General features: G+C 42.8%; 1 protein-coding gene across 1 annotated transcript; it reads left to right on the top strand.

The window, feature by feature from the left end:
* Nucleotides 1-813: 813 nt before the first annotated feature.
* On the top strand, nt 814-6,681 carry LOC308265010 (uncharacterized protein; the record flags this gene model as incomplete). Its single annotated transcript, XM_080698641.1, has 3 exons — nt 814-880; nt 4,186-4,362; nt 6,488-6,681. The coding sequence occupies 3 exons, from the start codon at nt 814-816 to the stop codon at nt 6,679-6,681; spliced, it is 438 nt and encodes a 145-aa protein (XP_080554767.1).
* Between the last annotated feature and the right edge of the window lie 21,174 nt (nt 6,682-27,855).

Below are 27,855 nucleotides of genomic sequence, written 5' to 3'. Positions count from 1 at the left end.
CTGACTGCCAAGAGGCAGGCTGTGGAGGAGGGTGGGAAACGGTGGTACATAGCCACCTTCTCCGAGAGCAGTGCTGAGGGTCAGCCCCAAGACTCTCTCTAATGTTGGGGAGCTCACACTCCAGATCCAGGGTTCTCCAAACTCTCGAGAGTGGCTGGGCGTGGTGGCGCACGCTTGTAATCCCCGCGCTTGGGAGGCGAAGACAGGAGGATTGTGCAGGTTTGAAGCCAGCCGGGCTGGCTTAAGAGACCCTGTTTCCAAATAAAATATAAAAACTTGGTCTGGGAGTGTAGCCCGGAGGTAGAAAGGTTCCATCCCCAGTACCACCAAAAAAAAAAAAAAAAAAAAAACCTCCCGAGAGTAGACACAGCCCGCCATTTTCCTGGTCACGTGGGCCAATGTGTGCCATACTCTCATTGGCCAAAGATTCTAAGAAGGCGGGAAGACCGAGAAGACGGACCATTGAGGGCTGCCCAGACATCGGAGGTTCGTCCCACGCCTGCGCAGTGCTCTCCGGCCTACCTGGTGTGCTGTGCACGGTTTCGCCTCCAGGTAGGAGCTCTCGACCTTCGCCCCCCAAAGGCTCACCTCTGGCTGTTGCCTCCCTGCTGTGCCTGTGGAGGGGAGTGGGGCTAAACGTCCCCGCGGCCTACCATCTGGGCAGATTCCTGCCCCATGCATTTAGAGACCACGTGGCCGCGCTGCCCAGAGAACTCCGGCTGGGGAAGGTGGGAGGGTGAGCCATGGGCTCATCCCTGTGGCTTTGACCCACCCATCCTCTCTTCCGCAGCCGGAGACCCCCGCAGCCCAGCCATGTACCCTGCAACCTCCAGCAGCCTCCTTCTGGCCTGTGCCTTTGCTTTCATGCTCTGCTTCACAGGTGAGTGTTTCTGAAGCCTCCTGCATTCCCTGATTCCTGACAGCATTCCCGAGTCCCCTCTGTGTCCTCCACCCGCCTCCAGCTTGCATTCCTGGATTTCTACCCTTCATTCTGCATGCCCCCTACATTCCCACATCCCTTCCAGAATGCTCACCTTGAGCCCCACATTTCTACCTGAATCCCTTCCAGATCCCATTCCTTCATTTCCGCCTTCCTTCCTGCATACCCACATCCCCTCCAGGATTCCCATCTTGTGCCCATGTTTCTGCCTGCATCCCTTCCCAATTCCCCACGTTAATGCACGCATCAGTTCCTATATTCCCCCGTATTATCCCTTCAGGTATCACCTTTAGTGTTCACCCAGACATGGTTTCTGCCTCAGATCAGTAGACCGAGTGCTAGGAACATAGTGCTTGGACTTTCAGGTTAAGCCACATGAAGATTGCCAGGCTGCAGGCACCAGCTCAGTCCACCGGTGCCTCCATACCCTTTTTATAGAAGGAGGGCAATTGGTTCCTGCCTTGGAGTTATGAGGAGTATTTGAACTAGTAAGAGGCTGGCACCATGTCTGGCATTTATGAAGCTCTCCGTAAAAAAAAAAAAAAAAAAAAAAAAAAGCTTTTTACTTTCTCCAGAAGTTATTTCAAGTTGGGGGAGGGAAGGAGGAGATAAATTTGGTTATCACTGAATTTCGTTCGAGCAATTATACTTCTTCCCTGAGTTCCCTGAGGGTCAGTCATGGTGTTCTGTGTGAATGTCTTCTGACTACCCTTGGTAGTTAACCAGACGCAGGATGTTCTGGGTTCAGTTTATGGGGCAGGATCTTCCCGTGGCTGCTGTATAATCATTTTAATATTTACTTCCCGCAGTCTTGTGAAGTTCTCTCGAGCCAACGTCCCCCATCACTCAGTTAATCCACTGATTCAGTGTTCAGGGGCCTCGACTGTTTTTCCCCATCCCCTTACATTTTTCCTTTTCTCCTCGGTCCCTTAAATGCTCATCTTTCTTTTGGCAGGTAAAGGGACAGCGACTGGAAATAGACTCACCCTCCACTCCCTTCTTCCCTTTGCCCTGTACACAACATCATAGTGGAAAAACACTTATCACTCAGTAAGAATTGATGAGCCAGCTTAGGATTTTGGATAAGAAAGACCAGCGTAATTTTACATGAAATTTCAACTTCTTATTGATTTCTTTACTCCTGATTTCTAAGAAAAGATTACAGAAAATCATTTATTTTATTTATTTTGAGGGAAAGCCTTAGATTAAAAAAATGTGAACATTTATCTCAGAGCTTTCAACCTTTAGGTTCTCCCTTCTTCATGTCTTATCTTTCCCACTCTATCATAACTTGCCTCCGCCAATGCCCAAAGCCAGCCTCAGTGAAATTTTTATTTGCAGAATGTAATGTGTCTTTCTTTTTCAAGAACAAAAGAAAATTTTAGAACACCCTCTTTTATATCTTCTCTCATTTTATTTTTTTAAATAAACATAGCTTTTAAGATAAATAATAGATGTCCCTGGGAAAAAAGCACCTTTCAGCCCCCAGCTCAGCTCCTGGGAAGTCACAGCTATCCCTTTTTATTGTGTGTGCTACTCTAGAGATGTTAAATATTTACAGACATGTCAAATGTATTCTTTCTTCCAGTGGCAGAATTTCATATCCAGTGTTTCTACTTCTTAGCTTTTTCTTCCCCTTAAACACATATCTTGAAGAGCTTTTCATATCTGTGCATGTAAAGTGCCATATTCTGTCTATAGCTGTTTACCTCTATTTCATGAATATGCCAGAATCTAATAATTTCCGATCACAGAAAATGCTGCAGTGAATTATCTCATATGAGTATAATTATATATATAGGAAAATACTAAGAAATTACTAGATTGGAGAGTTTGTGCAATCTAAATTTTGATTCTGTTACCAAACTTCCCTTAAAAAGAAGCGAGACTAATGTACCCAGCAGAAGTAGACGAAAATAACTACCATCCTTCACTGTAGTTTTCGTTTTCATTCATTATCACATTCTGCAATGACCAAAGTGTGCAGAGGCCACCAGCCTTGTGTGGTAGGGAGCATGTGAAGTGAGACCAGCATGACTAAATTTAATTATATTTATTATTAATTTTTTTGCAGTACTGAAATGGAACCCAGGGGCCTTTTACCTCCAAACTACACGCTCAGCCCTATTTTTTATTCTGTATTTTGAATGAGGTCTCTCTCACTAAGTTGTGGAGTGCCTCACTAAGTAGATGAGTCTGGCCATTAACCTGTGATCCTCCTGTCTCAGCCTCCTAAGTACTGGGATTACAAGCGTGCATTGATCTGGTAGACACATTAGAGTAGCTTCAGAACAAAGTGGCATATGAAAATGTTTAGAAAGAGAGAAAGGGGGATATGAGACGTATTCCTAAGAATTTGCAAGTTTAAAAGTCTCTTAAAATGATCAGCATTCTTTTTATGTTATTTTCTTTTATTTTTAAATTTTTACATTTTAAAGTTAATTTGTCTCTATTTTTAATTACTTTGTAATGGGCTTCATCAAATAAGATGCTCAGGAAAGCAGGCCAGGTTAGCCCTGTACCTCTAAGGATCAAAGTACCTGGTGAATCATCGAGTGTGTCTTGACTTTGCCTCTGCCTATCTTCAGGCAAGGAATTGCTCCCAGCCATTAAACCAAAATAAAAAGTTAAAATATTTCCCATTAGCTATGTGCAATGTTGCACACCTGTAATTCCGGCTACACAGGAGTCCAAAGCAAAAGGAGTACACATTCAAAGCCAGTCTTGGCGACTTAGCAAGTCCCTGTCTTAAAAAGGGGTAGGGATGTAGCTCAGTTGTATAGGTCTTGCCTAGCGTGTGTAGGGTCCTATGTTCAATCTCTAGTATATTAAAAAAATGTGTGTACAGTGTGTTTGGATAGGTAGGTGGAGATCATATGCATTATAAATATATATTACTATATAACTATATATTAATACATAATATAAATATGTTATACATATATAATTTTTCCCTTATCCTCTTACCTGGACACATATACCTCCAGAAAAACCTAAAAGTCCTGTTGTTTTCAGTCTTCAGAGTTCCATGCCAGGGAATAAGCACCGAGAAACCTCAGTCCTGGTCCCCAGCCATCTTGTCTCCCCAGTTGGCCTTCCCATTTACTGTGAAGAGCATCACGCAGATCCAGGAGTAGGAGGGCCAGTGGGATGGAGCTAATCCCAGAGGCTGTTCTCAGAGCATGGGTACATTCTCCTGACAGTGACAGATAGCCAGTCAGTGTCTGTGCTGTTTTTCTTAACAGTTCCCTGGGAGATTAAAATGATTGACCTAGAGGAGAAGGACATTGATGAATTCAGTTCCAGTGGTTTCAAGTGCCCAACATGCTTTGCTGTGAGGGGAAGACCATGTTATTCAGAACTCAAATGGTGTGCCGCAGATAGAACAGAGTGCTTTGAATTCTCTGGCATTGTAAACACAGGTACTTTTCAAAGATATACTGTTTGTTCTCTAGACACAGACTGAGTGGCATTCTCCCACAAGCTTGTACAGCATGTCTTTCAAGGATAGGGTTAAGGATAAATCTGCTCTTGTCTAAACCTCTTAGAAATGAGGGTGCAACTTGGCTCTCTCCCATTCATTCATCAATGAACTTACACATGCATTTACTGGAAGCTTCAGGGGTCAGTGCACTGATGAACTTTTGTCCCATTGCTTGGTCTTTTTATTTATTTATTTTTTGTTTTGTTTTTTGTTTTTGGTACTAGGGATGGTACCCAGGGGCATTCTACCTCCAAGTTACACCCTCAGCCCAAAATTTTATTCTTTATTTTGAAACAGGGTCTCACTGAGTTGCAAAGGGCCTCACTGTGTAGTTGCTGAGGCTGTCCGGAAACCATGATCCTCCTGTTTCAGCCTCCCAAATGCTGGGATTATAAGCCTGTACCACCACACCCGACTTGCTTGGTCTTTTTAAACACAGGGTGGCCGGGCGTGGTGGTACACGCTTGTAATCCCCGTGCTTGGGAGGTGGAGACAGGAGGATGGCGCAGATTCGAAGCCAGCTGCACTGGCTTAAGAGACCCTGTTTCCAAATTAAAAGTATAAAAATAGGTCTGGGAGTGTAGCCTGGAGGTAGAAGGGTTTTCAGGAACCCCAGTATCACCAACATAAATAAATAAACACAGGATGATTTGTAGGGAATAGCTCTCTTTATAATTTTTAAAGTTAAAAACTCTGGATAGATGCAATGACTAAAACTTTTTCTGAAGAGTCACAAAGTGTGATTCAGTAAGCCGGGCGTGGTGGCATACACTTGTAATCCCCGTGCTTGGGAGGCGGAGACAAGTTCGAAGCCAGCAGCACTGGCTTAAGAGACCCTGTTTCCAAATAAAAATATAAAAATAGGTGTCTGGGAGTGTAGCCCGGAGGTAGAGGGCTTCCAGGAACCCCAGTACCACACACACACACAAAAAAGTATGATTCCTTTTAAAGAATCTAATGTAAAATTCTAACTTAATTGAAGCTGTAAATTAGAAATTAACTAGGAGAGATGGTGTGATTTAACATGAAGAGCAGGGGCTAATTCCATGAAAGCTGGATTGTTTCCAGAGTCTTCTCTACTGTTTCTCCCTCCTACTGACTGGGGAGTGGACCCTCCCCGCTGCTTCCTCATGCACTCTAGAGTGAGGTCATCATGACTCCTGGCAGAGCTGGCCACATCTCTTGAAGTTTGTTTCTACTTCCTGTAATTTTCGTAGCAGAGATTCCTTGCTTTAAAATAGCAATGACTATATTGCAGCTGAAATAAGAGGTGGCTAAGGGAACTCTTCAAGAGCAAGTGTCTGCCTTGTAAAAGAATTTTCTGAAGGTACTTGGAAAGGCAGAGGACAAAACCCAATTGGTGCTTATTTTTGGCAATTACTATTAATAGACAAACCAAGAGTAAAAGAGTATTTAGATCTATGTTCTTTTTTTCTTTTTTTTTTCTTTTTATTTTTTTTGCTGGTCTGGGGATGGAACCCCGGGGCATTTGACCTCCGAGCTATACCCCCTGCCTTATTTTTTATTCTTTATTTTGAACCCGGGTCTCACCAAGTTGCAGAGGGCCTCATTAACTAGCTGAGGCTGTTCACGAACCGTGATCCTCTGGTCTCATCCTCCCGAATGCTGGGATTACAAGCGTGCGCCACCTCGCCCGGAAGATCTATGTTCTTAAAATCAAAAGGAGCGTACAAAATTGAAACACAGGTGCACTGACTGCCTGAGTATCAGTGGTACACAGGATGTTCCCAACAGAACATCAGTACTTCCTAACTATCGTTGATTAAAAATGTCTGTCTATGGAGGAATACGTTAGATCCCAGAGTTGTGTTGTGGGCTGGGATAGCTGTACCAATATTTGACATGGGTCATGAGAGATTTCAGGATTTGGAGGAAACTTCCCCAGCCCCTTGCCTCTGCTAGAGAGGGCAGGCAGTGTTGGTGAGCCACACAGGAGTGCTGCTCACTTTATCCTGCTCCAGACCAGACTGTGTGAGAAAGGGGGAGGCGGAGAGGAGTGTCAAGGAGGAGAAGAGTGAAATCTTATGTATGGTTTCTTGCAGGTTTTACCAACATACCCATTGAAATTAAGAAATGCATACAAGCAGATCTGTGCTCAGAGGTGGTAACTACTTATATGGGTTTACCAGTTGTCAACAAGAGTAAAAGTTGCAAATCACCTCTCAGAAATGGGGCCAGAGTCAGACCCCCAGCTCCCATCTTCTTTGTTCTCTTTTTGGGGAAGCTGCTTCACTGAGCTTCTGCAAGAGCCAGCCACTTCCATTTATGAATTAAATTCACATTATTTGTTTATATAATCTTCTGTGACTGTTAATTTCTCTGTGGGAGTATGCAGTTTTCCATTTATTTACTCATTCAGCAGAGCTTACTCATTGTGTACTCAGCCTCACACAAAGTATATCAAAGCCAAAGTCAGGTCCTCACTGTTAAGTTTACAAGTATTTAGAGAATGAGGGCATTGCAAATAGAGTGCTTAGAAACCAACTTCAGAAGCATGAAAAGCAACAGTTGGCTCTGCCCAAGGAGCCCAAGGTGGTATGTTTGGACTTAGGGTAGAAGTGGTAGATAGTGCATTTGGTTAGGGAAAGGTTAAGGTTTTAGATAAAGGAGGAGGAGGTCTGCACTACATAGTGGGGAATAATTAGGGATGTGGAAATGGGGAATCTGGCAGAGGCTAAGGTGCAGTTGCTGAGGCTGTAGGGGGAGCGGGACAGGAATGTTTGAGTAAAGCTGTGGCCTGGCTGGAGTCTCCTGTGTCTGAGGGAAGGCTCCGCTCTGAATGCAGTCAGCTCCCTGTGAGCACAGGCCTGTGACAGAAAGCAGCTCCCCTTGGTCATGCAGAGGTAGCCTGACAGTGGGGCCCCTCTGGTTCTCACCCATGAATGCCCAGGCACTCTTATCAGAGGTCTCAGTTAAGCTTGTGCCCCATTCCCATTTTTGCTTTTGTTTTGTGTTAATCCCCTCACCTTGCCCAGATAATTCTAATTATCAGCTTTGTTTAAAAAAAAAAACAGTCAAGGTGTGAGGACAAAGCCAAAAGCTTTAATTAACATGTATTGAAAGACCTTCAAGTCAGCCAACCGACAGTTGCATGTGGAACAGTTTCTAATGACATCAAATATTAACCCATACAAAATTTGAAAACTTGCAAGTATTATTTAGCTTTTGTTGAGTCATGCAATATAATACTGAGTTAATAAGTATGTGTTTTCTCAGAGGACTTCCAATTTTGTAAAGAAATGTCAATTCATAAAGTCTTGGCCTAAATATTGTGTGTGTGTGTGTGTGTGTGTGTGTGTGTGTGTGTGTGTGGTACTGGGGATGGAACCCAGGGGCATTCTACCACTGAGCCACACCCCTAGCCCTATGTTTTATTCTTTATTTTGCAACAGGGTCTCACTGAGTTGCAAAGGCCCTCACAAAGTAGCTGAGGCTGTGTGCGAACTGGGATCCTCCTGTCTCAGCCTCCCAAATGCTGGGATTACAAACGTGCACCACCATGCCCGGCTCTAAATACTTTCTAATATTTTGCATCTATCAGAGAATTTCAACTAACTGTGATTAGTTTTTGTCATGACAGATGATAGGCAATGTTTTCTCAGTGATATTACACAGCACACATGAGCTAAATTGTAACATCAAAGAGAGAGAAAACACCATATTGGTGATCTTGCCTAACAAATGCAAATTTATGTTGAAATTGAACAATTTCATAAAAAGATCAATTCTAATGACTTTATATACTTTTAACATGAATGATGTTTCATGTTGAAAGGACTGTTTCAAAAATTGAAAACCAACTCCAAATGTACCAATACCAATAAAATATTTTAATAAGTAGTTTTATAGCCATGTAAATTTATGTAATTTTATAGTTATTGATTGTAATAAAACTGAGTGAATAAAGGAGTCACTGAAGCTACTTAATTTAGATCAGTTTTGTTTTGGATTGGATATGCCTTTGCTTCAAAGACAAATAAAGAGAGTGGTCTCACCAAGATGGTGGAATCAGAGTTGCCCTCTCTCACACCCACAAAGACACAGGCAAAGTGACCCACATATGAGAGCCTCCCAGGGCTCAGAAGCCAATCAGCAGGTCCTCAGTGACACAGTGGGACAAGGCAGCGGGGCAGCATCCCCGGTGCCCAGAGACACAGGGAGTGAAGAGCAATGGAAGCTGTTGGTATTGGCCACTTGTCAGGGAACACCAGCCATGGTCCCCAGTAGCCCACTCCACAGGGGACCCCAGCATCCTTTGCCAACAACCATTCCTACCAGGAAAGCCCAAAGAGGAAAGGAGGCCATACATCCCTCACCTGCCCAGCCCCAGCCATCAAGAAGCCCCAGCTACTGAGCCCCTCCCAAACCTGTGTGTGCCTGAGCCCCAACTGCCACCATTCCACAGAAGCCCACACTCTGGACATGGCTGCAGTATTCCTGCCAAAACTGGAGCCATCATCAAAGCAAGCTGGTCTGCCCACTAGGTACAGAGCCAAGGTCTCTGAGCTGTAGACATGGATTCAGTCACGGGCTCTAGGCTGCACCCACCCCAGTTGCTCCAGCACTGCACGCATGATGCTCCATGCTTCCCCTGGTGTCTCACTTTGAATGCACCTATCAGCATAGCAGCAAGGGGACCCAGACCCAGCTACCAGGACCATTCATACTCCCGGAGCATGGTTCTCACATGCTTGCCTAAGCTCAAGTCCCAGCCCCCCAGCTGCTCTCCAGCACCACTCATTAGACACCAGAGCACTGACCCTAAGGGAGGCTGCAAGCTATGCCTCCCAGCAAGAAGGAGACCTTCAACCATGAGCCTCGGTGGAGAAAAGAAATTGGAGGACCTTGGTACTGAAGAGCCTGACAACCCTGGTCACCACTGTGGAGGTACATGATGTAAGCCACTGGGGTCCCTGCAGTCATCAATGCTGACTTCAACTCAGCTGCACAGGTGAGCCCTCACTGCTGCGGGTACTGCTGCACCCTGAGGAACATTAGTTCAGTGATAGATGAAAGGGAGGGGAGACCACTGAACAAAAGAAACTTTTGACTTAATTAGTAGTCATACCACAAATGGCCACAAGATGGAGACATCCCTTAATGAAATTGTATTCCTAGCCAGGCATGGTGGCTGGCGTAGGTGTGTAATCCCAGCATTTGGGAGGCTGAGACAGATTCCTGGACAGACTCAGCTACTTAGGCCCTTTACAACCCAATGAGACCCTGTTTCAAAATAAAGAATAAGAAATAGGGCTGGAGGTGTAGCTTGGAGGTAAGAATGCCTCTGGGTTCCATCCCCAGTACCTAAAAAGAAAAAAAAATTATTTCTTTTTGTTTTTAATCTGCTTTTCCCCTTTTGTGTTTGTGTCTCTTTTACTTTGGTTTCTGTCTTCTCATGTCTGAGGTATGTGTCTTTCCCTTTGTATTTTGAGTCATTTCTAATAGTTTTTTTTTTGTTGTTGTTGTTGTTGTTTTTTGCAGGTTTGGGGATGGAACCCAGGGGCATTCAGCCTCCGAGCTACACCCCCTGCCCTATTTTTTATTCTTTATTTTGAAACCGGGTGTCACTGAGTTGCAAAGAGCCTCACTAAGTAGCTGAGGCTGTCTGTGAACCGCGATCCTCTGGTCTCAGCCTCCCAAATGCTGGGATTACAAGTGTACGCCACCACGCCTGGCTTCATTTCTTATAGAGTTTGATACATATATTTCTTTGTCCATGTTGTTCCCATTTGACAAGACAAGAAAAACAAGTCAGAACTGAAGTAGAGGTTTTATTTTTATTTTGTGTTTAGCCTACTGAATTTTTAAAATTTCTTTAAAAAACAGATAAGTAGACTTTGAATTTTTTACTCAAATTATTATTTTTCAATGTCAACTTTCTTGTCATTGACCCCAAAGCTCATCTAAATTCTATTTAATGGACTATAGAAACCAAATCAGCATAATCTAATGCCTCTCACACTAAGGACACTTAGTTAACCTCCCACAGTGGGCATGGTCTTAGGTGAGTCCAGGTACTTAAAAGAGGCCACTTGCCCAGAGAAGACTAAGTTTGCAGTTGCTCAGCTTAGGAGAACAACAAGGTACTGATGACTTTGCCACTGACAGATCTCCCAGAATTTCAAGATATGAAATCTCTTATAGGGGACCCTAGAGAGTAGGAAACTCTGAGGAAAGACTTTTTCCCCCGTCCTCCTTTCTCCTTGTACTGGAGAAAATTGCTTCCATTTAATCCAGGTACATTCTTCTTCCAAGGTATACCCTCAGCTATATTTTTGTTTTTGTTTCAAAGCAGGGTCTCACTAGTTGCTGAAACTGTCCTCCAAACTGCAATACTCCTGTCTCAACCTCCCCATTCTGGATTATACCATAATGTGCCATAGGATTGTACCATAGGATTGTACCATAATGTCTGGGGCTTGCTTTCTCTTTTTCTCTTTTAAAAGCGTGTGTGTCCGGCTAGCCCAGCTGGAATTTCCAGAGACACAAGAAAATCCATCGGGCCACAAAATCTGCTCAGGACCTCAGGGGGAAGTTCCAATTACACTTTAGTCACTCTCCACCCCTGCTGTAGGGAAGCACAGGCTGGAGGCGAGGGTGGTGAGTGCAGATGTGCTGACCACAGGTTAGAATTTCGCAGAATCTGTGAACTGTACAGAATCAAATAACAGTGAAACCAGACACCCGGACACATAAACCTAAAGCAGCTAAAGGAGAAAAAGGTGTCCAAACACCCAGAGTGACTTAAGAAGATAAAAATAGAGTACAAAGAAAACTAAGAGACATTGGATGGTATTCTGAAAGCTACCAAGCAATCAGATACGCACATATTATATGGACCTGACCCCATATGCGTAAATAAGGAGGACTGTTTGTTTTACTTTTAATGTGGATGTTATGTTTTATTTTGCTTTTATAGTGCTTTTGTTTTAGTATGGTTATTGCTGTTTTATTTTTTTTCTTTTTTTTTTCTTCTTTTAATCCAAACTTCTCTTACTTTAACTTGTTGTTTTATATATATATATATATATATATATATATATATATATATATATACACACATTGGATAGTTTGCCTTATTTTTTTATTTCACACGGCTGCTAGTTCCTTTTATTTTATTCCTCTTCCTTTTTCCTCTTTCTTCCTCTTTTCTTCCTTTTCTTTCATTCTCCTCCTTTGATTGGTTTACCTTCCTTTTTCTTGGATTACATAATAGTCTTGGTATCTTGTGGGGATTCTTTTTTTTTTTTTTTATGTCTGTCTGCTCCTACCAGCATCCCTATTTACAAACCTTCCCACACTAACCTACATTCATTTCTCCCCCAAAACTTTTCCCCATAATATACCTCATGGTTTAAAACTCAAAGTATTTTTTATATCCATAACTACTCTACTAACAACAAGAGTCCTAGTAGTTAACTCTCTCTCATTCCTAGCAAGTTATTACCTTATCATACTTAAAGTCTTTCTCAACCTAACATATCCTCTACCTAATCTGACTCCTTTACCCATCACCCCAGCTCCTCCCACATCACCTACCCTCAACACTGGAAAGGCTCTGCTGACTTGCCGATACCCCTAAACTCCTAATATTAAGATTTGACTAAACACATTACTCACGAACGATGGGCAGAAATCAGAAAAACAGGACAGAGAACACTATAAATATGAGAACCAGGAGTTATGAAGAGACAGCAGAAATCACGAATACTGACCTACTAGAAATGCAAGAAGGGGAGTTCAGAATCTTGTTGTTCAATATGATGAAAGGTTTTAAAACAAGTATAGAGGAGGTTAAAGGTGAAATAGAAACACTAAAAAAGAATCAGAAAGAGGTCTGGAATGAAATGAAAGAGGCAATAAGTGAAATGAAGACAGCAATAGAAAGAAACTCTGGAAGATTAGATGAAATGGAAAACAGAATATCAATATTAGAAGACAGTACATCCCAAACCGAAAACACAGTCAGCGATATACAGAAATCTTTACAGCAACAAAACCTAAACATCCAGCAATTATGGGATAATATGAAGTGCCCTAATTTACGGATAATAGGCATTGAGGAAGGGATAGAGGTACAGACCAAGGGCATATGTAATATCTTCAAGGAAATAATCTCAGAGAATTTTCCAAATATGGAAAGAGACTTGAATCTTCAAGTACAGGAGGCATACAGAACTCCACTGAGACAGGACCAAAGAAAAACCACTCCACGCCACATAATAACCAAATTGACCAACATAGAGGCCAAGGAAGGAATCTTAAAAGCAGTGAGAACAAAAGGACAGGTGACATATAGAGGCAAAACAATAAGAATCACCCCAGACTATACAACCCAGGTCAGGAATGCTAGGAGAGACTGGTACGACGTGATTCAGACCCTAGAAGAACATAACTTCCAGCCCAAACTAATCTATCCAGCAAAACTACTATTCAAGATCAATGGGGAAGTCAAAGTCTTTCAGGATAAACAGAATCTCAAAAAATTCATGAATTCAAAGCCAACACTAGAGAAAATTCTTAAAGAAATAAATCATAAGGAAGAAAAAAGAAGCAGACTCCAGAATCAGAGAAGAGAGGAAGTTAATAAGTGGGCCATTTAAGTAAAGAAGAAAGATCACAACACCCAAGAGTAGACAGAACACAAAATGGCAGAAAACAAAAAGCATATTTCAATAATATCACTTAATGTCAAAGGACTTAACTCACCAATCAAAAGACATAGACTGGCAATGTGGATTAGGAAACATAATCCAAACATATGCTGTCTGCAAGAAACTCACCTCACAGCCAAAGACATTCACAGGCTGAACGTGAAAGGATGGAAAAAGATATACCATGCCACCAGTGACCAAAAAAGAGCAGGGGTAGCAACCCTGATATCCAACAAAACAGACTTTAAAATAAAACACATCAAAAGAGACAAATCAGGGCACTTCCTTTTATTAAAAGGAACAATACACCAAGAAGATATAATGATAGTAAATATTTATGCCCCAAATGTGGGTGCAACCACATTCGTAAAACAAACCCTTCTGGACATAAGATCCCAAGTAGACCCAAATACAATAATTCTGGGAGACTTTAATACGCCTCTCACACCACTGGATCGATCTTCGAGGCAAAAGATGAGTAAAGATGCTTTAGAACTAAAGGAAACCATAAACCAAATGGACCTAATAGACGTTTTCAGAGTATTTCAACCAGGAACTACAGAATACACTTTCTTCTCAGCAGCCCATGGAACCTTCTCCAAAATAGATCACATCCTGGGACACAAAGAAAATACCAGCAAATTCAAAAAATGTAATATAATCCCATGCATCTTTTCAGACCACAATGGAATAAAAGTAGAAATCAACAACAGGAAACTCGAAAGAAAGTATTCAAATTCATGGAGAATGAATGATACACTACTAAATGACGAATGGGTAAGAGCAGAAATTAGGGAAGAAATAAAGAAAATTATGGAAACAAACGAAAACAGAGACACAACCTACCAAAACCTATGGGACACCATGAAGGCAGTACTAAGAGGAAAGTTTATCGCATTGAGTGCCCACATAAAAAGGATGGAGAACCACCAAGTAAAGAACCTAATGACACAACTCAAGGATCTAGAAATTCTGCAGCAATCCATTCCCAAAGCCAGCAGAAGACGAGAAATCATCAAAATTAGAGCAGAAATAAATGAAATAGAGAACAAAAAAACAATTCAAAGAATCAATAAAACAAAAAGTTGGTTCTTTGAAAAGATTAATAGAATTGATAAACCCCTGGCCAACCTAACCAAAAGAAAAAGAGAATCAACTCAAATTACCAAAATTAGAAATGAAAAAGGAGATATCACCACTGATAGTGAGGAAATTCAAAATATTATCAGAAACTACTTTAAAAATTTATACTCCAATAGAATTGAAAACCTGGATGAAATTGACAGATTTCTAAACACAGTTAACCTTCCTACACTCAACCAAGAGGACATAGCAAGCCTAAACCAACCAATAACAACCAAAGAAATAGAAACGGCAATAAAAATTCTTCCACCAAAGAAAAGCCCAGGCCCAGATGGGTTCCCAGCTGAATTCTACAAAACCTTCAGTGAACAACTAATACCAATACTTCATAACACGTTCCGGGAAATTGAAAGAGATGGAACTCTTCCAAATTCCTTCTATGAGGCCAGTATCACATTAATCCCCAAACCAAATAAAGATACCTCAAGAAAGGAAAACTACAGACCAATATCCTTAATGAACATAGATGCAAAAATTCTAAACAAAATACTAGCTATACGCATTCAAAACTATATCAAGAGAATAATTCATCACGACCAAGTCGGTTTCATCCCAGAAAAACAAGGCTGGTTCAACATACGCAACTCAATACATGTTATTCACCACATAAATAGAACCAAGAACAAAAACCACATCATCATAGCAATAGATGCTGAAAAAGCATTCGACAAAATCCAACACCCATTTATGTTAAAAACACTGCAAAAAATTGGGATAGAAGGAAAGTACTTCAACATCATCAAGGCAATATACTGCAAACCCAAAGCCAACATTATATTGAATGGGGAAAAACTGCAAGAATTTCCGCTACAGTCAGGAACAAGACAAGGATGCCCACTTTCACCTCTCCTTTTCAATATAGTCCTTGAGACTCTTGCTGCAGCAATCAGACAAGAGAAGGAAATCAAAGGAATCCACATAGGAAGAGAGGAAGTGAAATTATCCTTATTCACAGATGACATGATCCTTTATCTGGAAGACCCAAAGAACTCAACCAAAAGACTTCTGGAGCTGATCGACAAATTCGGCAAAGTCGCAGGTTACAAAATCAACCTAAAGAAATCAGTGGCCTTTCTTTATGCCAACAACGAATCCACAATGAAGGAAACAAAAACAACAATTCCATTCACTATAACCTCAAAACCAATAAAATACCTAGGAATAAACCTAACCCAAGATGTAAAAGACCTCTACAACAAAAACTATAAAACATTAAAGAAAGAAATTGAAGAAGACCTTGGAAGATGGAAAGATCTCCCGTGCTCATGGATAGGCAGAATAAATATCATCAAAATGGCCATTCTGCCAAAACTGATCTATAGGTTCAATGCAATTCCCATTAAAATACCAGTGACATTCTTCAGAGACCTAGAAAAATCAATCATGAACTTCATATGGAGAAAGAAAAGACCTAGAATAGCCAAAGCAATTCTCAATAACAAGAAACACGCAGGAGGCATTACAATCCCAGACTTCAAACTATACTATAGAGCAATAGTAGTAAAAACAGCATGGTACTGGCACAAAAACAGATATACTGACCAGTGGATTAGAATAGAAGATACAGAAACAAACCCACACATCTTTAGTCAATTAATCTTTGACAAAGGGGCCAAACACATATGCTGGAGAAAAGACAGCCTTTTCAACAAGTGGTGCTGGGAGAACTGGCTAACTATTTGTAAAAAGATGAATCTAAACCCCTATATCTCACCTAACACAGGAATCAACTCAAGATGGATCAAAGACTTGGAAATTAGACCTGAGACGGTGAAGTTAGTAGAGGAGAACATAGGTTCAACACTACAACATATTGGCACAGGCAGTAACTTTCTCAACAAAACCTCCAAAGCTCAGGAAATTAAAGCAAGAATAAACAAGTGGGATAACATTAAACTAAAAAGTTTCTTCTCATCAAAGGAAACTATCAATAACCTAAAGAGGAAGCCTACAGAATGGGAAAGGATCTTTACCAGCCACCATTCTGATAGGGGGCTAATATCCAGAGTATACAAAGAGCTCAAAAGGCTCTACACCAACAAAACAAACAACCCAATCAAGAAATGGGCAAATGAACTAAATAGACACTTCACAAAAGAAGAGATACAAAGGGCTAATAGATACATGAAAAGATGTTCTTCATCACTGGCCATCAGGGAGATGCAAATCAAAACTACACTGAGATTCCATCTAACCCCAGTGAGAGTAGCAAGCATAAAGAAATCAAACAACAACAAATGCTGGCAAGGATGTGGGGAAAGAGGAACTCTTTTACACTGTTGGTGGGAGTGCAAACTAGTTCAGCCACTATGGAGATCTGTGTGGAGATTCCTAAGAAAGGTGGGAATAGATCCACCATATGATCCAGCTATACCACTCCTGGGTATCTTTCCAAAAGGGTTGAATTCAGAGAAATACAGCAACATATGCATACCTATGTTCATAGCAGCACAATTTGTAATAGCCAAAATATGGATCCAACCCAGATCACCATCAACAGATGAATGGATAGCAAAACTCTGGGAAATACACACAATGGAATTCTATTCAGCCATAAAGAAGAACAAAATTATATCATTTGCAAGAAGATGGAAAGCCCTGGAAAGCATCATGTTAAGTGAGATCAGCCAAGCACAGAAGGAGAAGATACACATGTTTCCTCTAATATGCCCAAACTAGAAAACACAAAGGATACCAGTAGGACCCCAGATATTAGAGGGGAAATACTAGCTAAGTTTTAATGGAAAGATAGGAGAGGAGAAAGGCCGATCTTGATTAAGGAGCATCTTCACCTGAACATGTGTAAAATTATGAATAAGACATGGTTAACCTGGCCAACCATTGGTGGGGGGGGGGGAGAGAAAATGGGGGCGGGGGGGAGAGGGCACCAAATATAGTGTAAATGTATACTATTTATGTTCAATAAAAAAAATTGTTAAAAAAAAAAAGCGTGTGTGTGTGTGTGTGTGTGTGTGTGTGTGTGTGTGTTACTAGGGATTGAATCTAGGGGCATTCCACCTCTGAGCTGTACCCCCAATCCTATTTTATTTTATATATGTATTTCTGTTTTGAAACACGGCCTCATTAAGTTGCTGAGGGCCTTGCTAAATTGCTGGGGCCCTAACTTGCAGCATACTTGGTTTTTGTTCAAATAAGCAAGCAGTTTCCCTGGTTATTTAATATACCATCAATGTTTAAAATTTATATGACTGAAGCATTTATAATATATTGGTTTGTGTTATCTGAATGATTTTTATTCTATTAAAATTTGTATTAGGAGCCGGGCGTGGTGGCACTTGCTTGTAATCCCAGCATTCGGGAGGCTGAGACCAGAGATCGCAGTTTGTCGACAGCCTCAGCTACTTAGCGAGGCCCTTTGCAACTCAGTGAGACCTGGTTTCTAAAATAAAAAGAATAGGCTGGGCGTGGTGGCACACACTTGTAATCCCAGCATTTGGGAGGCTGAAACCAGAGGATCGCGGGTCATGGACAGTCTCGGCTACTTAGTGAGGCTCTCTGCAACTCAGTGAGACCTAGTTTATAAAAGAATAAAAAATAGGGCAGGGGCTGTAGTTCAGAGGTTGAATGCTCCTGAGTTCCATCCCCAGACCTGAAAATAAATAAATAAATAAATTAATTAATTAAAAAACAAAAAGAATAAAAAGTAGGGCTGGTGGGGGTTCCATCCCCAATACCACAAAATGTGTGTGTGTGTGTGTGTGTGTGTGTGTGTGTGTGTGTGTGTGTGTGTGTATTAGATCTTATAAGTCTTAAAACCTACTGTTTTAATCAGGCTATGAACTCCATAAAGGGCTTAGTCTGCTGTATGCATGTAAGAGTTTGTATGCATCTCAATGTAAAAGTTTATGTACAGATTTCACTATAAAACGCTTGATATAAAAGTCATACTTGCTGTTCCTTATTTGTGGATAATTTTATATACTTTTATTGGTAAATTATAGTCTCACATCATATGTAAATCGTAGTGACAGTGACATACATGCACATAGCACTTGAACTTTGGCCCAGCTCCCTCCCTATTCTTGCCCCTTCCTCATAGAGAATAGTGAGATTAACATTAGTCTTCTTATGTATGTACATGATGTCAATGAAAGTGATTCCTTCATTGATTCTTTGTTCCCTTCCCCTTTCCCCCCTCAACTCCACTGAGGTTTCTCCTCCAGTATTTGAAGTCCCTCTAGTATTCTGATTACTCTGTAGCCTCTGCACATTAGTGGATACATAAGATCCTTTACTTTCTGTAACTGGCTAGTCTTACTTAATATAATGTTCTCCAGGTCCATGCATTTTCCTGAAAATGACATTATTTTGTACTTGTTTATTGCTGAGCAATGTTTCCTTATGTGTATATTCCCACCATTTTGTAATCTACTCATCTATTGATGGGCACCTAGGTTAGTTTCATAGTTTGGCTATTGTGAATTGTACTGCTGTGAACATGGATATGCATGTATTACTATAATATCTGATTTCAGCCCCTTAGGAAAGATACCCTGGAGTGGGTTAGCTGGATAGCCAAATTCTTTTTATAAAACTAAAATTGCTTTTTCCTTCTGTGCCATTAATAGAATTCTCCCTGCCTCTTAGGTCAGATCCTCTGAATGAAATAAAAGTATAGATCAAATATTGTACTTTTTTTTCTTTTCGAGCAGACAACCTTGTCTTGTGGCTTTAACTTTGGAGCAGCCAGTGCTCTCCTGGGTGAGAACACCTGTCCCCCTTTTGTACTCAGGCAGTTCTCAGGGGCCCAGATCTTGGTCAGAACCGCTAGGCCCCCATGCCTCCTTGACCAGCTTGATAGCACACTGTGGTGGATATACCACCCTTTGCACAGAAGCCTTCAGACATGACTTCATTTAGGGTAGAATCCATGAATTGCATATCAATGGCTCTGCCTAACTCTACATTTATCTGATATCACTGAGATAAATACGGGAAAAAATAGCTGTTTCTTCCTCCCTGGGATCCACAGGAGCCTGGGCAGGAAGGAGGAGTGTTCCTGCAGGAGGTCCTGGCCTTGTGGGACTCACTCCCCAGACACACATGCTGGCTGCTCTTCTGCCCCTTACTCCTACTTTCAACCTGTGGCCATCAACAGCCCACCTCATGCCACTGCACTGCTCTTTCTGAAACTTGGTGAAGTATCCTCTGCTCACTTCTGGGTGCCACTGTGATGGACCAGGTGCCACAGTTGCTGCTTGCTGAAGTCCCTCACATCAACGATTCTGGATCCAAAATTATTTTTAATATCAGTATTGGCTGGCAAGGGGCCAGCCAGTTCTCCTGGCCTGCTACCAGCAGTATTTTATCTTATATAGAAACTGTAAGCAAGACATCATAAAAGTTAATCAAACACAGAAGCTAGCAAATTATTATGGACAAGTTAAGGAAGGTCAGTGAGTCATGTGACAAACTCAAGAGGAAGAAAGGATTAAACATTACTGGGTGGAGAAGACATCAAAGACCACCTTCTTTTCAATTATATCAGGTCCCTTGGAATTTGTCCATTTGCAGACAAATCCCACCCAGCCAGTACTGTGTACTCTGCTTGGCCCAGTTCAAGATGTTAATTTGAGTGTGCAGTTCTAAGATGACTCAACAGGTGACTGAAGGCATGGCCTGGAAGGGTTTATCTCTTTCTCTGAGCAGCTTTCCCCACCACCTCCTATCACCATGACATCCCACTTCACCTCAGGCCCAGACCAATGGAGCCAGCCAGCCATGGACTGATCCTCTGCAACCATGAGCCAGAACAGACTTTTTCTCCTCTTAGTTATTTGTGCCAGGTACTTTGGTCACAGCAATGAAAAGCTGATTTTAAAAAGGTGCATTGTTCCAAAGGGGGGGGGCATTCGGGGTTCTACAAATTTAAGGGCTGAGAAATCCAGGGGGAGCAGCTTAGTGATGGCTTTGGTGGCCACTGCCATGTCCACAGCCCAGTTGTTCCAGGACAGTGGGGTGGATTGTAACAGGTCAGAGACAGTTTCTAGACACAGTGTGGGAGACAAGGTTTATTGGGAGAAAGCTTACAAGATCCTTGATTATAAGAGGTCAGAGGCAGCAGACTGACACACAGCACGTCTCTTCCTCACAGTGCCCTGCCCAGTGGCGGCACCTCTCCAGTGCCAGCAGGCTGTTTGACATGTATTCATTCCACGGTTCCCTGCGCCTGCCCCCCCCCCCACAGGGAGGGCATACATGCTAGGCTGCAGAAAACTGACCGTCAGCTTACTTAGATTGCTCTTATTACCAGCATCCCAAGTAGCTCTATCCTGACACACAAGCAAGGAAGTAGCTTTCTACTGATAACACTAGCTGTCCCTGGTTCGCAGTGCCCTTCAAAATAATGTGTTTCTATACCTTCCCATGGTGGTGTTTGCCCAGCCTTGAGGGGTGAGGGCTGGCTACCAGAAGCCTCCCACTTGCCTGGCTCTGAACCCAGGTGATCTGGGCTTGTCCTGAGTTTGTTCTGGACTCCTCTGACCTGCCCAAGCAAATAGAAATCCCCACTTTCAGGTACAGGACAGGAATGACTCATGAGTTTCAAGGTAATGCTCAAGATTGCATTTTTCAGATGACAAAGGACAAAAAACCCTCTTGGCTGGTCTCTGCTGTTAGGTCTCTGCTCCTCTCTTTGTGATTAAGATGGATTAGTCAAGCCGGGCGTGGTGGCGCACGCTTGTAATCCCCGCGCTTGGGAGGCGGAGACAGGAGGATCGCGCAGGTTCGAAGCCAGCCGCGCTGGCGTAAGAGACCCTGTTTCAAAAATATAAAATAGGTCTGGGAGTGTAGCCCGGAGGAAGAAGGGCTTCCAGGAACCCCAGTACCACCAAAAAAAAAAAAAAAAGATGGATTAGTCAGGACAGACAAATAGGTATAACCCAAGCCCTTCATATTGTCAGTGAGAACATAGCAAGAGTTTATTTTGACCCCAAACCAGTGTCCACACTGTGTACCTTCCAGGTTCAGAGAACATTTGGGGTGGGTCTTCAAATAGCAACCTAGAAACCAGTTCTCCCTCCTATTGAGACTCAGCACTACTCTGGGGTACAGAATTCACCCACACAACCTGCAGATACATGTGGATGGGCCCCATGGAGCAGACCTGGAGAAGAGTATTCCCTGCAGAGAGCTGAGAGGTGTGGTATGGCTCATGCCCAAAAGGAGGAAACTTACTAGTAAAAAGTCACAGTAAGGCCAGACATGGTGGCACACGCTTGTAATCCCAGCATTCGGGAGGCTGAGACTGGAGGATTGCAGTTTGTGGACAGCCTCAGCTACTTAGCCAGGCCCTTTACAAGTCAGTGAGACCCTGTTATCAAAAATAAAAAAAGACTAAAAATAGGGCTTGGGGTGTAGTTCAGAGGTACAATGCCCCTGGGTTCCATCCCCAGTAACCACAGTAAGGCCTGATATGGGCCAAGAGACATCCTTGGTCTTACAGACCCTCAAATAAGAAAGAACTGTTAGGGCACTTGTTTGTGCAACTTCTGTAGCCTGTAGGAAATAAATTTGGGAAATCAAGGGGTACACTAAGCAGACCACAGTGCTACTTTGTTGTGGGGTCAGTGCCATAAGGATTCTGAAAAGCCTCTCCTTCTCCTGGATCCCTCACTTCTTCACAGGCAACATAAATTGTAGTGGTAGCCACTGTGGCCCCAAACCCTGCCATAAAAGGACACAGGTTTCTGATATGCTGGTGTATTCCCCCATCCTTTACACTCAGTTTGGGAAACTACACGGGCCACCTTTTCCTGTATCCCAGTGCTCATCTATCTTTGGAAGCAGAGGTATCCAGAGTACTTGGTAAGAATTCCCCACATGGGTTCTGAGGTGGAGGAAATTCAGTCATAGCTGGGACTTTATCATCTGTGGGCCCTGAATTGTTTATTAAAATTATTTTCCTTGCCAGTGGTAAATTGAGGATTAGAAATGGAAAATTAAGAATATCATAAAAGAGATATGTTCCAGGATTTGTGGCCAAGAAAGGTGGGATATCAAAGACTTTTATAGATAACATTTCAGACTTCCTCTGAAGAATACTACTTTGGGTAAAAAAAGCCTGAGAATAGGATTTTTTTTCAACCTAACATACAAACAACTAATCATAGCCAGTGTGGTGGCACACGCTTGTAATCCCAGCGTTTGGGAGGCTGAGTCAAGAGGATTGCACAGGTTAGAAGCCAGCCTCAGCTACTTAGTGAGGCTCTCAGCAATTTAGTGAGACCCTGTTTCCAAATAAAGTATTAAAAAAAAATAGGTCTGGGAGTATAGCCCGGAGGTAGAAAAGCCCCTGGGTTCCAACCCCAGTTACACACACACACACACACACACACACACACACACACACCAAAAAAAAAAAAACTAATCACATACATAGGGAAGTTTCGGCTTTTTATTTATATTTATTTATTTATTTATTTATTTATTTATTTTAAATGGGGATGGAACCCAAGGGCATTTGACCTCTGAGCCACACCCCCTATCCTATTTCTTTTTTATTTTGAAACCGGGTCTCATTGAGTTGCAGAGGGCTTTACTAAGTAGCTGAGGCTGTCCGCGAACCACGATCCTCTGGTCTCAGCCTCCTGAATGCTATGATTACAAGCATGTGTCACCATGCCCGGCATCAGCTTTTTAATTTTATCATCTTCAGGAAATATGGGAAAAGGGAGCCAGCTTAGGACTTCAACATCTTGGGGTTTATGGGATTATGACCTTGCCAGTGCTTTAACAATCAAAGCAAGACTTTCAGCAGGAAGAGACCAGTCAGGGTTGATGAGATGATGGAGGTTGGCAGGGTGCTCCCACTGTTGGCCTCTTGGCACTTGATTTTGATGTTTATATTTTTGAATCCAAACTGCTTCAAGGAGCAGGCCATTTCAGTTGCACAACCTTTACCAGACATCAGAAAACTAGCACTGTTAAGTGTTCCTGCCAAGAGAAAGGTACAGGAGTCAGTCTTATAATCTTATCTTTTTCTCCACCCCACCCTCAGGTCAATTTGTCTGCTCTCTTTGGGAAAGAGAGAGGCACTCAGAATGCCCCACTTCCACATACACGACTTCTGCTTAAGTGTGCAGTTCCCTCTGGAACCAAGACTTATTTTCCTCTTGTTCACTGTCTCTGATGCCAGCCTGATACTGGGGCCTCAGAACTTATTAGAAGAGACACCCTCAGGTCAATTTGTCTGCTCCCTTTAGGAAAGAGAGAGGCACTCAGAATGCCCCACTTCCACATACACGACTTCTGCTTTCTGCTGAAGTGTGCAGTTCCCTCTGGGACCAAGACTTGTTTTCCTCTGGTTCACTGTCTCCCCGGGATAGGAGCGACCTTAGAGGACCTTGCTGTCTCTGATGCCAGCCTGATATTGGGGCCTCAGAACTTATTAGAAGAGAAGTAGTTGACACAGGCAGGGAAAAAGGCTGGTGGTCTGACCTCGAGAATTTAGCTAAAACCTTTCTAACATCTCCCCCCTTACCTTTGTTTCCTTGGGCAAACCAGAGGAAAATAGTATAGAATCCCCTCAAGAAATCCCTCTTCCACAGACTGAGCTTCTTAGAAGAGTGACTTTGTGAAAACTCATTGTAGTGTGCCCTTCCCCATGGTGAGCGGGAGAGGAGAGACTGAACCACTACTGACAACTCCTCTCCCCTGTATCTAGGGACGTCCGCTTTCCTCATCCACCACAACACATCCAGACAGAGGCCCCCTCCCTGCTAGTCTCAGACCCTCCTTCAGAATCCTCTCGAGAAAGTGGGGGGGTATGGCTTGTTTTTGTTCTCATTAAACTTTCAGTCCCATCATTTTGTCTCTTAAAATACTACTAATTCAGTATAACTTGTTACATGCTGAACAGAAATTAATCAACAGTGCTTCCTCTAGCTGTATAGTCCAGAACAAAAAATACCATCGTTTTTCCAGCTCCTCTCTGATCGTGCACATGCTCTTACCACAAATATAGACTTTTCTCTTACTCAGAAAAATTACAAATCTTTTGCTGAGTCCAAAATGACAGCATGCTAAAATGAAGTGCTAAATCACAGGGTTTGGATAATTTTAAAAAATGATGGTGATGATGACAACCAACCAAAACTAAGGGGTGGTCGTCAGCTTCAGTGCTGACCAAGGCCCTGTCCCAGGACATCCTGGTGAGGTGCTGCTCGGAGCCTCAGTCTCAGCCATGAGAAGCAGTCCTGTTCTCCCTCCCCTCTGCACTCTTCTTATTCTTTTCTGCCAAACAGCTCTAGAAAACCTTGGGTGCCCCAGGCACTGCCCCGCCCCTTGCTACACCTGTCTTAAGCTGCTGTGTTTGGGTATAATTAGTTATATAGCAATAAAGGGCAAATACACCTTACCCTTTAAAAAAATGAACCCAAAACACCCAGAGAAATCTCCATACCTGTGCCAGTGACCTCGATACACTTGTTCTCTAACCCTGTGCACTGGAGGGAGACCGTGTCGCAGGATCCTTCTTTCTCACTGTAGCAAGCAGGACATACCACGCCATTGGGGGTTGAGGACTTAGGAGTAACTGAAGGAAGAAAGAAAATTTTCATCTTGAGGCATAGATAGACAAAATAGTAGAGAGTATTACACTCTTTCCCAATTCATGGCTATTCCGAAATCCCTCAAAAAGAAAAATTTACAACTAGGATGGCATAGGAAGAGGTAGGTATTAGGAGAGGAAATGTAATCAAAGTATCTTATGGGGATTCAGTGTTATTGACTCCTTTCATCAATCTCCCCTTTCTGCCCTGGCTGGAGAAAAATACCTAGTTCATGGGAGAAAAGGTAACTTGTGATGCTGTCAAGAGGGTCAAGAGTTAGCTGGGTGCAGTGGTACACACCTGTAGACCCAGCTGCTCTGCTCAGGAGGTTGAAGCAGGAAAAGGAAAAAGAGGAAAGAGAGAGGTGAAACCACAGGGCTACTCAAGCAGAGACACCAGCAAGGTTCTGTACTGTGAGGCAGAGGCCCGAGCTGCAGACTGTGAGCAGTGGGTAGGGACAGGAGGGAAGCTGGTACTCACAGTAGAAGTTATCCTTGTTACACTGCTGAGTTTGGCAGCAGCGGCTCTCATACCCAAAGGTTCGCTCCTCCCCCAGGGTTGCCGAAAAGGCCAGGTTTGTACAGTCATTTAAACAGCCTTTCTCCTGTAATAATTCCACGCTCTGCCCTGCATAGAAAGAAACCCCAGAGAAAATTTTCTTCTGAGCCATGCCCACTCAGGCAGCAGGTACTGAAGAATTCTGTCATCCTTCCTTTGTGTTTAGTTTTCTACTTCCCAAAGACTACTTGGTCCATTTCATAGAATAAACCAGGGAGGAACAATTAGTTAGAAAAGATAGAGCCCTTACTTAGCAGGCATGAGGCTCTGGGTTTGATCCCCAGGACCACAAAAAAAAAAAGTGAGAGTGTCCTTTCCCAATGGCACCAAGAGGTTGATGTAGAGCCAAGACCACCAGGTCCTTTGCCTGTAGAGCCTGCGTTTGGCTCACTACTCCATCCAGCTATACCCCACCCAGCCTCATCCCGGTTGGACATTATGTATGGAAGTCAGGATAAGAAAGTAGAAGATGCACAGGTGCCCTGCAGCACAGGCAGGTGGCTTCCCTGGCTTACCTGATATATTAAATTCTTCCCTTAAGTTCAAACAGCCTTGAGAAGTTTCACAAGTCCCTGGATTAGTATTGCATTCTTGTTCAGTGCACTGTATGCATGTATAACTCTCTATAAAGAGAAAATAAACATCATTCAAGCAGTAATTCTAAAACAAAAACTCCCCAGCATTATAATTGATGTTTCTGATAGACAAGCATTTCTTTTTTTTAACAATTTTTTATTGAACATAAATAGTATACATTTACACTATATTTGGTGCCCTCTCCCCCCCCAACCCCGTTTTCTCCCCCCCCACACCAATGGTTGTCCAGGTTAACCATGTCTTATTCATAATTTTACACATGTTCAGGTGTAGATGCTCCTTAATCAAGATCGGCCTTTCTCCTCTCCTATCTTTCCATTAAAACTTAGCTAGTATTTCCCCTCTAATATCTGGGGTCCTACTGGTATCCTTTGTGTTTTCTAGTTTGGGCATATTAGAGGAAACATGTGTATCTTCTCCTTCTGTGCTTGGCTGATCTCACTTAACATAATGTTCTCCAGGGCTTTCCATCTTCTATAGACAAGCATTTCTAAGAATCAAGGTAACACGAATCTTCTCTCCCTATGGGGCTGGAGGGATGGATCTGGACGGCTCACACAGTTGACAGTCTCTCCCTTCCTAAGGGACTACATTGCCTACTTCGCCCTTCAGGCCTTTGGGAAAAGGAATTGTTGGTTTATTCTTACCTGCAGTGGCAAAAATTAAGACGGTGAAGATGGAGATGATGAGGAGATCCTTGAGGGTGGAGGACCCAGACATAGTGACTCCCCGGACACGCTGCAGAAGCCAAGGGGAGCACCGAGGTCAGAGATTCAGGGCTCGCTGAGGCCTCTTGCCTAACAATCCAAACACCAGGCAGTGCTGTCCCGCCATTCATTTAGCAAGTGAAAATTCATCGAGCCCCAATTTTGTGCCTAATGTGGCTCTTTGGAAGATGCAGAAGTGAAACAGATGCTCTTTCTGTCACCAAGACAGCCAGAGGGAAAAGCCTTCCTCTTCTGGGAAGGATTTCCATGAAGGGGGCATTCTTTTTTACACAGGTATGGAAAGAGTTGGAACTTCCCCAAAGCTGAAAGAGGCTAACTTGGCCATGCTACAGGAACCACTCCCACTCTGAGACTAGCAGCCCCTGAACTAAGGACATGACTTTCTCAGTCCCAAAGTCCCCTTCCCACAAAGGTACCACCAGCCCACACAGGAGTTGCTTGTGGTCAAGTGTTTCTGATCTTCTGAAAGGGACCTGCGTCTGTAATGGGCAGGAAGGGGTGCATTCTCTCCTAGAGAGGATAGGACACTGGGCAGTGAGCAGTGGTAATGGGCTCTCTCCCTGCCTCTTACTTTTGTTTGCTTTTAATTGCTAGGCAGTCAAATTGATAGAGGCAGGAGAGAATAGACAGGAAGTCAGACAGCAAGAGGGGACTTCCTTAACTCCACCTCTAAGACATCACCTACTGTTATCAGGTATCTTAAGATACACCAAACACTGAATATCAATGTAGTCTAGGACTGTAAGACAGAGAAAATGAAAACCCACAAAATAAAGACCCCTGGAAAGTCTTTGCATACTCATGTATATTTAAAGTCAGGTCCAGGCCCCAGGTCACCTTTGCCTGATTATAATATCATTACCATAGTATATCATGTATTGTCAGTAATACACTTTGTGTAATATCATTATACTACTGCAATGCAATATTATTAGCAGACTGGTTTTGACCCCCCTGGTATATTTCCAGTGAGGTCAGGCACGTGGGGATAAGACTACATAACCATGCCTTGTCCATTGTCCCCTCCAGCCTGTCTAGCAACCACCCAGAGATCATTGTCCATCACTAAAACTATATGAAAGATGCCAGAACAGAGCTCAAGGCTCTGCCTGGCTTTGAGCTACCTGCAGGCACAACCCCGGGCCATCCTGAATGTCTT

The sequence above is a fragment of the Muscardinus avellanarius genome, assembly GCF_963383645.1.
Source record: "Muscardinus avellanarius genome assembly, chromosome: 7".
Taxonomy (NCBI): domain Eukaryota; kingdom Metazoa; phylum Chordata; class Mammalia; order Rodentia; family Gliridae; genus Muscardinus; species Muscardinus avellanarius.
The sequence above is the reverse complement of the archived record's forward strand: the minus strand, read 5'-3'. Positions and strand labels throughout refer to the sequence as shown.